We start from the raw sequence: 14,529 nt of genomic DNA, 5'->3' as shown, positions 1-14,529 counted from the left end.
AATATTGCTCTCTCCATAGCTGTATCTGTAGATGGAGACTGGCCAAGCATGATGTCTTGTGAAGGTGTGTACAGAGTTTCAGGTCACTGCCCTACATATCTCTAATAGAGGTATGTCTCTTAAATATAAAAAAAAAAAGGTTGCTTGTAATCTGGTGGAATGACCCTCACCGCTCTGGGGGAGGGATGTGAGCTAGTTTGTAGCAATGGGTAATGCAGCCAGAGAGCCATTTAGGAAGTCTCTGAGCACGTATACCTTAACCTCTCTGCTATGGTAACAAAAAGCCTAGGTGTCTTTCTATGTGCTTTTGTTCTTTGTAGATAAAAGGCCAGTGCTCTTTGGACGTCTAGAAAATGAAGCCATCTCTCCTTATCAGAGGCATGCAGTTTTTGAAAAAAAGCAGTAAAGGGATGTTTTGACTCATGTGAAACTCTGAAATTACTTTAGTGATGAATTTCAGGTGGGGGTGAAAAGAGACCTTTTCTTTATGAAAGGTAATATGGGAGGTCTGCCATGAGTCCTCCCAGCTCACTGACCCTTCTGGCTGATACGATGGCAACTATGACAACTTTCATCAAGAGATGGGACATGGAGCATATGGCTAAAGGTTCACAGAGAGGTCTGGTGAGAGATGAAAGAATGAAGCTGAGGACCCGGCTTCACCAATAGTGGGAAAGATCTAAAAATCTCTTAAGTAACCTATTCATCGTGAGATGAGCAAAGATGATACAGTTGTTGACTGGAGGATGAAAAGCACTGATTGCTGTTAAACGAACCCATAAGGAGCTAACAGAGAGACCCAATGCCTTAAGGATAAGTAGATACGCTAGAATAGCAAGAATCCCAGTGGACTCTGAAGATAACTGGTGATGGTGTGCCCAAGAGAAGAAACACTTCCGCTTAGCTGAATGGCATCTCCTGGTAGAATCCTTCCTGCTTTGTTTGAGAATGGATTGAACTGCCCTGGAACATAAATGCTCTACATATGATGACCATCCAAATACCAGGCTTTGAGTGCAGTGATCCCGATTGTGTTGCGTTAGCAGGTTTGGAAATGGTGATGGGCAGATGGGTTGAAAGTTCCATGGCAGTCTGCTAAGACTGTCTGCTAGTGAATTCTGCACACTTGATAAGTATTCCGCAGAAAGGGTTACTTGATGTCTGCTACATCAATTCCAGAGGCTGACTGTCTCTACATATGGAGGAAAGTATCTTGTTCTTCCCTGCTTGTTTATATAGAAGACAGTTATCATACTGTCAAGCATTATCTGAATATGCCATGACTGGATGAGTGAGAGGAAAGCGTTGCAGACCTGACATACCAATGTTAGTTCCAGTAAACTGATATACATCCTGGACTCCTGAATGGTCCAGATGCCTGGTGCAGTATGAACTCCCAGATGATCTCCCCCCATGTAAGAGGGAGGTATCTGTAATGATCGTCACCTCAGGTGTAGGTGTAAGAAAAGGAGTCCCCCACCTGAACTTTTTCCAGCTTTGTCCACCAGACAAGAGAAGCTAGAACCTTGGACGGAACTGTCTATTTGGGACTGATGTTGACTTTTTCTGGTGATTAGATGGACTGAAGCAATTTATGCAGGTAACGGAGATGGAGCCTGGCAAATGGCTTCAGGTGCACACATGAGGTCATGTGGCTGAACAGCGAAAGGGGCAAGTCTCATTGAAGTCTGAGGGTGACCTGTTTTAATGAGATCGCCCACTGCATGCAATCTTTCAATAGGTAGCTAGGTTCTTGCTGCAGTTGAGTCCAAGGTTACTCCTATGAAGTTTAAGGACCTTGTAGGGGATCAAAGTGGACTTTTTGTGGTTGGTACAAATTCCCAGGGAAGGTAGTAGACAGAAGAGGAATTAGGTTGGAAACTGGACTTCCTTGTATGATCTGCCTGTCAAAAGCCACTTGTTGAAGTATGGGAAGATGGTAAATCCTTTTCTTCTCATCCAAGTTGCCAACATTGAAAAGATCTTTGTAAAGACCCTGGGTGCTGTAGCTGGCCCAAATGGAAGGACCCTGAATTGGTAAAAATCTTGACCAAGGAGGAACCTTCTGTGGGTCGGGTGAATGTCTATATGAAAGTATGTGTCCTTCATATTGAAAGCTGTGAACCACATGCTCTCTTCCAAAGAAGAAATGATTGATGCCAATGTGACCATGTGGAATTTTATTTTTCAGATTAATAAATTTCGTTAGTGTAGCCCAAGAATCAGTCTCCGTACCCCGTTCATTTTAGGGACCAAGAAGTAACCGGAGTAGAATCCTTTCTCTTGAGGTTGTTGTGGAACTCTTTCTATGGCTCTCTGGTGTAGAAGGGAGTCCACTTCTTGACACACAGACTTTCCTCATGGGACATTAAATGGGGAGTGCTTTGAGTTACTACAGAGAATTCTTTCCCAGGTATCTGGCTGCTGGGTCTTGCCTACATGCTCAGAGTCTAACTGATCATCATATTTGGGATCAGGAAGGAATTTTACCCCAGGTTAGACAGGTAGAGACAGGGGGTGGGAGGGTGAGGAGGACTGGGTTGGTTCCACCTTCCTCTGCAGCATGGGAAACAGGTCACTTGCAGGTTTAAACTAGTGTAAATGATCGATTCTCTGTAACTTGAAGTCTTTAAATCATGGTTTGAGGACTTCAGTAACTCAGCCAGAGGTTATAGATCTATTACAGGAGCGGGTAAGTGAGATTCTGTGACCTGCAAGGTGCAGGTCAGCCTAGATTAGGGGTTCCCAAACTGTGGGCTATGGTCCAAAAGTGGGCCGCAATGGTCTCAGGTGGTCTACCATGGACAGAGTTCGGTGGTGGGGCAATGCCCCCCTCCCAAACTGCATATGTTGGTGAAGTGGCGACTGGTGATGGCCCCCACCCAGGGCTGGAAGAGTCCAGCGCCCCCGACAGGTGGCAGAATATGAAGTGGAACCGCTAGCTCCAAGGTTGGCTAGAGGAGGCTGCAGGGTTTACGGCTGTTCCCGCTTTGAGCTGCTGCACCCCATGATCCACGGCTATTGGCTCCACAGCCTCTCCAGGGATTGGGGATGGGTGATCGGGACCAACAAAGTAACACCGGGCCCAGCCTGAGCATCTGCCAGGCACTGGCGGCCCCCAAGCCGTTCCCTTGTTTCTGGGCAGGGGGTGCTTGTGAGGCATGCCAGGGTGCTAGGTAGGCAGGACTGCCAGGTGACCAGCTCAAGGCTCTCAGCAGACTGTTGAGGTGGAGGGTGTTGGTGGGGGCTGGCTGTGACACCTGTCTGGTCCCTTTGCCCTCTAGCTGGCCCTCTTCCCTGCTGAGGCGAGAGGCTGTGCACACCCCATGGGACCTCTCTGCCTGATGGAAGCATGTTAATAGTGGTTCGCAGTGCCTATTGCAGCTCCATAGGTGGGCCTCAGGGAAAAAAATTTGGGAACCCCTGGTCTAGAAGATCATGATAATGATCTGGCATTAAAGTCTGTGAGTCTATAGTTTGCATGCGTACTCATATGTGGAATATACATAAGGACCATCACTCAAAGAAGACTCAGATAAATTTGAATGAAAATGTTTTTTAAATCCTGTGAATGGTTCTTTTACAAAGGGAGAAACAGAGACCGTCATCTGCACAGGTTTGGAGTCAGAGAACTTCTGACAGGCAGCTCAATGACCTGGCTCAGAGCTAAATATTTGATTTGCTTCCAGCTGTTATGAGGGAGGTCAACACTTAACCTGTAAGGACTTTTGGCATAGAAGAGACAGAGAAAGTAAAAATCCAGGGGATCGAATTTTATTGTACAGTGTTACATACCTGCATTTTTTTCTCTTGTTCATTTTCACCTATCATTCCTGTGCTACTAATACTTTCATTTCCATCAATAGACACCTGAAAATAATATGAAAGAAAAAAAAATTAAAATTATTAACCAGTTGCTTTTCTTCAGTGGATAATGCAAAAGGGAAAAGATTCAGCTTCTGAGGGAGCACAATGCACACTCATTTATAGCTCTGTTACTCCATCATTTTGAAACATGGCTACCATATGGTATGTTAGCTCTTAAAAAATGTAAAATCCCACTGAAGTCACCCATGTTATAACAAAAGCCCTGAAAACAACCAAAGTACTGAACTTCTTAAGGTTGTATTAAAATAAGAAGGGAGAGCAAGGACCAAATTTGTCCCTGATTTAACTACATTGACTTCAAGAGCTAGTTCTGTCACCAATTACTTCAATGAAGCTAAATCAGGGATGAATCTGGTTCTAAATCTTTCTTATAACCAAACAATTTCTAGCATAGTTATATGCATGAAGTTCCTGAAATTATTAATAAAAAGGACATGATGGCAAATTTAAAAGTACAGTGCCAGGTCATGTCCTTACAATGGCCCCTTTGAGCTGTTCCAATGGCACAAAGAGATAGTAAAGCCAGCTTAACCAGACAGCAAAGAATTCCTCCAATATCGGAGGATCCTTGAGTGGCACAAAGCCACTATAACCATTTCTACCCAAAGCTCTTGGTACAGAAGTATGCCAGGGCATGATCAGAATGCTACAGACTGTTGGGGACAAGTGCAGATATTTGCTCCTGCTTAGCTGTGCTAAACATCTCTCAGTCTTGACTAAATTTCTAAAAACAGTTTTCCAGAATAATTCTTAGAATTCAGAATTCTTAGAAGAAATTCTAAGAATAGTTAAACTACAAGTGTTATTTCCAGTGTAATTTAATATTACTTTTACACACAGACAGACACAGACACAGACATGCCATAATTAAGGTTGCTTTGCTTTACTGTCTCTTTGCCAGAGCAGTACAAATACCGATAGTTATCAGCCAGGACCTGGAAGACTGAAAATGTAAGAAAATTGCCACTCCTATGATTAATTTGTCCCTCATGTTTTACAGTTTTCTGTTTAATGTGAGGTTTTATGTAAGCAGAATCTCTGAACTGCTATGCTCCACTGCAGTTTCTGTGCATTATGAAGTGTCAACATTACATCTTTATGATTAAAAAGCACCTCTTCAAAGGATCTCCTGCCAAACTCAGTAGCTATCTCGTTACCTCTTACACTTTTGTGTCTTACATCATGCTACCATGATCAACCTATACACTAGGTCCTTCTTTCTCTTTCAGACTCAAAACAGGATCACCAAAACTACACACCTCATCATCATCTCTTCTGAAAACAGTCATTTTAATTCCCCCTATTTTCAAACTACTGTCCTGTCATGAGCCTCCCTTCTCTTACTTGTTTAATCACCTCTCAAGTCAGCCTGGCTTTCACTCAGTTCATCTGGAGTGTGCCTTACATCCTGGAGTCAATGTCTACTTTCTGATTCTGACAATGGCTCCCTCATTCTTCTTATCCTGCCTGATATCAGTACCATTATTTCCAATACTATTAATACTCTCTTCCTTCTTGAATGCTTTGAGTAAAAAGATGGTGTCTCTAATACTCTCCCTTTTTGCTTGGAATCCTACTTTCCATCTACTCTTTCCTCATTTTTGTTGGAGGCTGTTCATCTTCCTCTCATCCTTTCTACTACAGATAGTCAAATTGTTGGTCCATTTCCTCATACGACTCATTCAGGGACATTTCACTAGAATCTTCAACTTTGGACAAAACTCCTATGATGACAACAGCCAGCTCTTTATCTCCTTCAGCTCACTCTCCAATCATCCTATTTCCCATCTAATTGCCTGCCTGGACTCTGACTACTACAGATTATTACATCTTAATTTCTTATCCGAAATACACTTCTTTGTCCCATCTCTCTGCTGTTACTCTACTTAACTTAACCTCAATGATAGAAAAGTTGAATCATCCTTGAACTCATGCTTTCTCTTTCATTCCATAAATCCCTTGTCTGTAATGTCTCATCATCATCTCTGGAACTTTAGCAGATTTCATCCTTACCCTAATCCTTCCAACAGCAAGCTCATGCCTTAATTATCTCTTGTCTCAACCACTGCAATTTCTTTTTCTATAGTCATCCTACATCCAATGCTTTGTAAACTTCAGGAAGTTCCTACTCTCCATTACTTTCACTGGTTTTCAAACCACCTTTTAAATTATTCAAAACCACCTTTATGGTTTTCCATATATTTTCTTCCGCTGTATTCCTCTAATTTTCTATCCACTCACACATTTGCTAGCTCACTCTGCACCTTCAGCATTTAACTTCATGATCCCTACTTGCAAATCTACACAGTTTGAAGCTGGATCTTTTATTTGTGCTGCCTTTTCTATCAGGAATTCTCTCTTTTCCATCTCCCAAGCTTCTGAATAATTCCTCTAATTAATTCTCATCATATTTCTTAGTTTAATATATAACATCACAAGACATTTTACATAGAGATCTCGTAAAGAAATTATGTACAGGTAAAATGTACTCTAACGTACCTTGGCTGCATACTGCTCCAAAGCACTGATGGTATCTGGATCAATTGTAGCATCTCCTGTATGAAGGCCTGCTACTGTGCCATCAGCTTGAATAGCTAAGATAGTATCTGACTGTGGCATTTGAACTGTATGGTGAATGTAAGCAGTGGTTCCATCTTCCAGTTGGACTGCCTGTAATGCACTCTGATCATAACTGTCTGAGAAATAATATTAAAAACACTGTTAAGACATGGAATGAATATCAGAGTCTGCATTTCTCCAACATAAAGGCAACACATACGAAACTATCACATTAATATACACTGATGAGTACAATAGTTTAGACAATCAATACCACACGTTGAATTTGTTGTAAATGATTACTTACTCCAAAATACACAATATTACACCGCACATTTTGAAATTTCTACTCTCTAGTGATAAACTAATTGTTGATATGATCATTTTAAGGATTTGTATATCTGCTTCCTGTACACTAAGAACCCAAGCATCCTTTCAATGGCTAAAGCAATGTTTTGCCATTACTTTAATTTTACATAAAAATGTAAAATACTTTGCAGCATATGGCATAGTTTACAAAAACTGGAATAATCTGTGGGAAACTGAAATTATGATTGCTTATTAATGTTAAAATCATATAAACATGCAGGGATTGAAACATTTACCCAACATCTACTAGCCTGAGTAGTAAGTCTTCCAACCAGGGTGATAATACCTATGCTGTCACTCCCTTCAAAGCCACTGTGACACACAGTCCCATTGGTGGTTCATTACTCTATGTCAGTAACTCTTGTTAGACCTGACATACTCACTACACTTAACATTGCTGTGATGATATATACCCAAACAGCATCATGTAATACATCATTATAAAACTAATAACTCACTGATTATTAATATTCTTGTGTGATGTACAGAGTATAAATATGTGTTAGAATTATGTCCTTAAAATGTGTTTGGCAACCAATGCATAGCACTGTCTGCCTTAGACAAAGGAATATGTATTTGCTTGTCTAACAAGCCAGGTTGTCAGGCAGAGACAATGAAGGTATCCTTATATAAAAGGTAAACAAAGTCATTAAACTAGCGAATGGGAGAGATAGCCTGTTAACTATAAAGACAGCAGTGATTGAACCTCAAATAATAAGTAGTTGAATCAGCTTATTGTACACATATTACTGTATTATAAAACTGTATCAAGTAAGGTCTTTTATGAAAGTCTGTGATACACTGCTGATTAATATCATTATAAAATGTGTGCATTAGCATTATATAAGGAATCATAGATACTCATTGTTCTTATGCTTTAAAGACTGTGACCACACACAGGCAGAAACAAGTTTTCTCCCAGACAGGAGAGAAGGCAGCTATCTACCTGTCTCCAATGTAAATTAAGCAGTGTAGAATAAAAACAATGGAAGCCCAATTTACATACAAATCAGCAGGGGCATGGAGATTGCACCCCTAGAAAGTCTTCCTGCTTTGTGAAACAGGATCAACGAACTTGGAAAGATAGCATAGTGTCTAAACCCCAGCTGGAGAGAGCAGCTTTATTTGGGCTTACTTTCCAAACAATACATTTCAAAGGTTTACTGAACTATAAAAAGAAAGCGGTAGAGAACCCCATAGCAGTCCATCACCTGGCAGATTCAAGGGGCAAAGCTCTTGAAATCACAGAATCTTGGGTCCTTCAACCAAGGGGCATGCAGTCTCTGGGAACTGAATATAGGTGACAAACCTGCTTAGGCAACGATTAAAACTTAACTGTAGCAGGTTAATCTTTGAAGCATATTTTTACTTGTTTGTTTGTTTGTAACTATTTCAGTCTTTATTCCTTGTACTTGGTATCACTTAAACCTATGACTTTTTGTTTAATAAACTTGTTATACTTATGTGCTGTGACTGAAATAAGATTTTGTCAAACTGCAGTGAAATTAATAAACTGCTGTTTATTCTCTCTTTGCAGGAGCAACAAATTTAATAACTTTTATGAGTGTTCTAGGAGAAACCAGAACACTGCCAGAAGATGTCTCTGGGGAATTCAGGAATTAGGGTTCACTGCTTGTTACTTGTAAGGCCAAGTTTGGAGTGGCAGAATCCTGAGTAGTTTGCTGGCAAGACAGATAAATTGGTGTATCAGGGAGTTGTCACACAGCTTAACAGTAACAAAACTCTCACTTGCTGAGGCTGAAAAGGATAACATAGTAACTCACAATTCTGGGTGCTTCAGCAGACTGTCAAACAGAGAGACAGTTTTGGGTAAATTTGGGATTGGGAGGGCGCTATGGTCACTCTGAAAGCATAACTGGATGATGGCAACCACGGTGTAATCTGCATGGCTTGTAAGGCTTGCTATTGGTGTCACGGCTGTGAGCCACAGCAGCATAGCATTAAAGGCACCCAGAGTTGCAGGGCAGGTTGTGACACAACCTCTTATTGGTCTGGGTTGAACCGCAAAATGTCACAGCCACACTGTAATTTAAAGGACTGAAAGTACTGGATAGTATGTACAGTATATAAATCACACAGTTAACTAACTTTCAACTTAATAAAATTTACAGATTCAGGAATTTTAGTAGCACAGTGAAACTAGCAATATCCTGGTCAGTTTTCACTCTGATGTATAAGCAGTAGCAGAGGCACAGCTGTCTTCCTCTCAGCACGCTTAAGATGCCAGCACAACATCAGTTTATACTCAGTTCATACTTTTGTTCTTCACAGACATAAGATCTAGAAATAGTCACTCTCTTCTGTGTCAGATTTGGAAATTATACTGATACAGGACAGGGGAACTATTAATGTGATAATGAAAGAGAAGGAAGATCGTACACTGTCCAAGTCCTCTGGTGAAGTAAACCAGTATCGGTGTGACATATTATTTATTTTTCCCTTCTTTCCAAGACCACACGCACACAAGGAACTTCTAAAAGGTGGATCCCCAATATGACATGAGATTACTTTTGAGGAAATAATTCCTCCAAAATTATCTACTTTACGTTCTGTCTTTTTACTTTTGCTCATCTTTACAATTTCGGACCAATGCAAGTTTAATTGGATTGGAAAAGCCTGCTTGCCAAGGGCAAGTAGCAATATTTCCTAGATCTGTGACATCAACTTCTGCAGAATCTAAGGCTTCATTTAAAATAAAATAAATGTGCATACTTGACTGCCAATTGTGGCATTCTTTGTGTGTTACATTGATAATTGATAAGTCTTCCAAATAAGTATCAAATCTCATTCACAGGCTATTTAAAATATCCCTAGAGCTCTAAAATCTAATTCAAGTGATGTCTCCTTCTTTCTTGTTTCCTTTCTTCATTTTCAGGTCCAGTCTTCATTTAAATTCATACAAGGGATTACATTCTCTAGAAGTAGCAAGTCTGTTTCTTTGTTAAGATTCTGGAATAGCAAATACAAATGCTCAGCAATCTTTTGAGACCCAGCTGGTCACCACTACGTTCTGCATGGGGAATCGAACCATTCTCAACTTAGCTGTTTCGAGATGTTCTTATTTTAAATGCACCAAGTCATTTCTAATAAGAATCCTTGTAAATAAAGTCATAATCTAAACATAGTGTCAGGCACGGTATTCATGAAGAGAAAATACAATTAAATTGTTTCATAACAATGAATCACACTTCAAAATGCAGTTTACCTTTTGAAGTATGATGAATAAAAGCAGTAGTTCCATCTTCCAGCTGAACTGCCTGTCCATCTTCCAGGCGCAGACTGTCCCCTGTTCAGGGGGGTGGGGGGAAAAGCATAACTTTAGGCATCACAAGACATAAATGTATTTATTTGGTTTAATGTTTTAAAAACAGACTGGAAACAACATTCACTAAAAATATTAACCTTCAAATGACAGAAGTACTGTATATGTATTAGACATCTGTAATTATTGTAACAATGCTTTATTGATTCTAACAATACTATACTATATCAATGTAGTAAATATTTTATAATATATTCGTGGTTGTAATACACTTACTACTTTTTGGCATGGATACATGTTGAACATAGGCAGCAGAGCCATCTTCTAGTTGAATCACCTGGCCATCCATTAATTTACCATCTGGAATATATCATTATATTTTTATATAAAGTATCCTATATGACAGATCACATTTGAAACCATACTTTTGAAACTCTCTGGAATAAAATATTTCATAAAACAAAAATATTGTTCAACAAATATGAAGCACAGTATTAGATCGTGTAAAGTGCTATGAGAGCCTAGGATAAAAACACTGAATAAAGGGCAAAGTGTTGTTATCACAAATACACCAAGTTTAGAAAACTAAACTCTGCAGGCTTTTCAATGTCACTATTTAGTTTTGAACTTTAAAGAAAGACCATCTCTCTTTCAGTTGACTTCTCTGTTCTGTACTTAGTATTGGCCTTTGTATTAGTCTGAGTATAAATAGTAAATAATTATTTTATAGTAACACTCAAAGAACCCAATTGGGATCGGAGCCCCATTGTACTGGGTGCTATACAAACAAGCAAATGAATACAGTGAAGAATTACTGATTTTTAGTCATGCACATACCTTTAGAATTGTGCTGTATGTAAGCAGTGGAGCCATCAGCAAGTGTAACTGCCTGCAAACTTACGCCTTCCATGTTTTCTAAATTGTCACCATCTATTAGGGAAAAAAGTTAATTTACAGTATTGCCAACTCCATGTGCTCTAAAATCGTGAGCCAAGCCCCAAAATACCATGAGATTGACTTAAAATATTTTTATTTGCCCTTGGTTTTGAACCTTTAGGATACACTGAGGTCACATTGTTAAGTTTTTATCCATAAGCATGAGAATTAAACATTTATTTTAAATAAACTCTGAAAATCTCATACAATAAAATGGCTTAAGAACTGGGGCTTTAAGGACACCTAATATCAAAGACTCACAATAAATTCATGAGAGATGGCAATATTACGTGCACATTATGTTAATCATTGTTCTGTGCACCATCAGTCATTGGTAAATACAAGACCATTTCAAATAAAATATAATAATTAGGAAAAAACGTTTATTCTTTTTATATATATATCAATCCTAAAGCACCATTCTTTTTATAAAGCTGAATTTATACACATTTTGTACATCCATTACATATTGGAATTACATAGTCCAAAATAGTAATACTGTATTTTAATTTCATTGGAATCAGATCTTATACTGCAAACACAATTCTTATTTTAATTAAGCAATAGTTTCATTTCAGAATTAAATGAAAATTTCGATTAATCAAACACGCTATCTAAAAACAATTTGGTCTTTCTATTATATTCTACATTTGCAATACAATAACTATATCACCCCAAAGTTTAGAAATTCAACAGGGTACATACTTTGCTTTTTCTGAATGCTAAACTGCAAAGACACGATGATGTGGAGATATTTTAATCTGAATGCTCACCTTGCACAGCTACTGCTTCCGTCAAACAGAGAGTTACATGCTGAGCCTCCATCCCTCCTCCAGAAAACTCAGTCATTCCCTGAGAGTCTCGATTTATCTGGGCTAATAACATTGTCTATGTAGAAAAAAATAGCAAGTTTACAAAACATAAAGACTCAAAACAATAAGAAGTAACGTCAAGAAATTATGTGCAATCTTATACAATTGGATGGTAAACAAATCCTAGAGGTTAAAAACAATCCTACTTTAATCAGAATTTTATATAGCATATTATGGATATTTTGTCTGACCTACTTCATATAGATGATGCAATGATTGATTAATGTCTGGAAAGTGCTTAGAAGATTAAAAAAAGTGCTATACGAAATGGCCAACTATCATTTTCATGAACTTCATCACAGAATAATTGCTAGATTTTAGGTGATGCTGACTCTGTTTATACTTCAGTTAAACTTTAGGAATTATACAGTAGTTAAGGCTTACTAAAAGTATTTGGGATAGTTTACATTGCACTGTAATTCTTTTCAGAATTAAAAACAATAATTTTAACAAATCACATATGGCCAGATGGAGAACCTTTTGTAAGTCCTATTAAAATCAAACTACCCATGTAAGTAACTGCTCAACAGTAAAAATAAGAGGTTCACAGTCTGGCCCATACTGAAGAAAGACCTGAATATTGCGAAGTCAGACTGAATGATCCATCTGTTTATTTTCTGGCTCTACTACTAAGGATTCTATTAAAAGAATTACCAGTTCAAAAGTAACTATATGTTTTATGTTATAAAATTGTCACTATGAAAAGAGGATTGACTGGCAAATGGAGACTGCAATGACCACTTACCTGATAAAACCACATAACCTTATTCCTACAGAAATGTGAAATTTATTTTATTTTAATCAGTTTCAACACGTGAGACTACAGAACACTGTTGGAGCCTAAGGTCTGTAAGTACTGTTTAAAAATCATACATTCCACACTTAGCCAGCAGTTACAGATTAAATGGACAAGTGACTTCTAACAGCTCTGATGTTGGCTCCATCACCACAGAAATCCAAGCTGGACTGCATAAACCATACATTTCACTTGCATCTGCTAGCTGAGCTCTGCAGTACTCTTTTGGTAACATCACATACAGACTCAACTAGGAATTCTTGAAATTGATTTGTATGGCCACTGCAGAAGCTCATTCCTCTCTTCTGACACATTGCACATAGAGCTGCAGATTTAGGAAAAATCATATAGAAAACCTACATGAATGTATTAAGCCTATGAAGCGCTTAGCTAGCTGGCTTTAAAGTGATATTTCTATTTCATCTCTTCCAATCAGGCAGCATTTCTTAAAGTGACAGAAACATAGATCATTTAGAAAAACCTGCACAAGGGATACATTTGAACATAATCAACAGGCAGATTGCTCATCTCATTTGGTTCTTTCATCAAGAAAAACTCCAATGCAGATAAATTACCAGGATCAGATATTATTCATACCAGGTTTCTGAAGGGAAAAAAAAATTGAAATAGCAGACATCTATAGTGGTAGTATCATGGATAAGGACTGGGACACTGGAGATGTAGGTTCAACTCCTAGCTCTGCCACTGGCCTGGTAGGTGACCATGGACAAGTCACTTCCCCCCCATGCTTCAGTTTCTTCATTTGTACAGGATGGATGGTGTTCAATTAAAGATTAGCTATTCAATATTTTGGTTTATCCTCCTCATTCAATGTGAGGCCTTAGGCCTTACTTATTACATAATATGCTTGGAACACAGAATTAATTTTCTCATGGGCGCTTTTGGGCTTTCTTCATTTAATAACAGGCAACATGTCTACACAGCAAACAAAAAAACCCTGCAGCAGCAAGTCTCAGAGCCCTGGTCAACTGACTCAGGCTCGCTGGGCTAAAAATAGCTGTATAGATATTTGGGTTCGGTCTGGAACCCGGACTCTGAGACCCTCCTCCCTCGCTGGGTTTCAGAACCCAGGCTCCAGCCCAAAGACAAAAAACTATGCTATTTTTAGCCCAGCAGTGTGAGCCTGAGTCAGTAGACCCAGGCTCCGACACTCACTACTGGAGAGGTGTGGAGGTGTTTGTTTTGTTTTTTGCTGTATAGACACACCCTCAGAGCAATTCACAACACACCCATCAGGAGCGTATTACAGATGGGTGACTGAGGCACAGAGGGATTAAGGTCAAAAGTATCCACTAATTTTGAGTGAACAGACAGATGTCTAGGACCGGATTTTCCAGAGTACTCAGCATTACATAGACTTTATTTGGTCAAAGCACAGCTCCAACTGAATTCATTTACAGCCATGAGTGCTCAACACTTCCATAAATCACACCCCAGGTCTCAAGCTGGGAACCCAAAAAATGAGGATCACACAATTAGCGACCACTTGTGAAAAGTTTAGTTTAAGCAAGCTGATTAGCATTGCACCAAGAGGCAGAGATAAAATCCACTTATTCAAGGCAGCATTCAACTTGCCATGGCCTTAACCATGAGACCATTCTTTCTCTTCCTGCAACTCCCTGCCTCATTCACTACACACCTTCCAGTTTCTGAAACAAATGAGGCAAGGGGCCTACAGTTAACAGCCTCCTTCACTGTACAACCCTGATTCATCCCCAGAGTACCATCTATCCTGTGCATTGAATGAGGTAGGAATCCTGTGGAAAAAAATAGTATGTGATCATGTAATTAAAGAATTGATGCAT

At 39.1% G+C, this 14,529-nt stretch overlaps 1 protein-coding gene across 2 annotated transcripts in view; it reads right to left on the bottom strand.

The window, feature by feature from the left end:
- The window catches only part of ZNF143 (zinc finger protein 143), a 68,326-nt gene that overhangs the window by 41,423 nt on the left and 12,374 nt on the right, over positions 1–14,529 (bottom strand). For both annotated transcript variants that reach the window (XM_067540769.1, XM_067540770.1), the window contains exons 2-7: positions 11,809–11,923; positions 10,937–11,029; positions 10,376–10,459; positions 10,043–10,123; positions 6,388–6,584; positions 3,796–3,870 (exon numbers count right to left, since the gene is read on the bottom strand). In XM_067540769.1, the coding sequence (XP_067396870.1) occupies positions 3,796–3,870; positions 6,388–6,584; positions 10,043–10,123; positions 10,376–10,459; positions 10,937–11,029; positions 11,809–11,920 (642 nt within the window). In that variant the 5' untranslated portion in view covers positions 11,921–11,923. The remainder of the gene's footprint in view (positions 1–3,795; positions 3,871–6,387; positions 6,585–10,042; positions 10,124–10,375; positions 10,460–10,936; positions 11,030–11,808; positions 11,924–14,529) is intronic.

This window comes from Emydura macquarii, unplaced genomic scaffold, assembly GCF_026122565.2.
Source record: "Emydura macquarii macquarii isolate MOO-44397 ecotype Brisbane River unplaced genomic scaffold, CSIRO-AGI_Emac_v2 contig_587, whole genome shotgun sequence".
Lineage (NCBI taxonomy): Eukaryota > Metazoa > Chordata > Testudines > Chelidae > Emydura > Emydura macquarii.
Note: the sequence above shows the minus strand (reverse complement) of the source record. Positions and strands in the feature narration are given on the sequence as shown.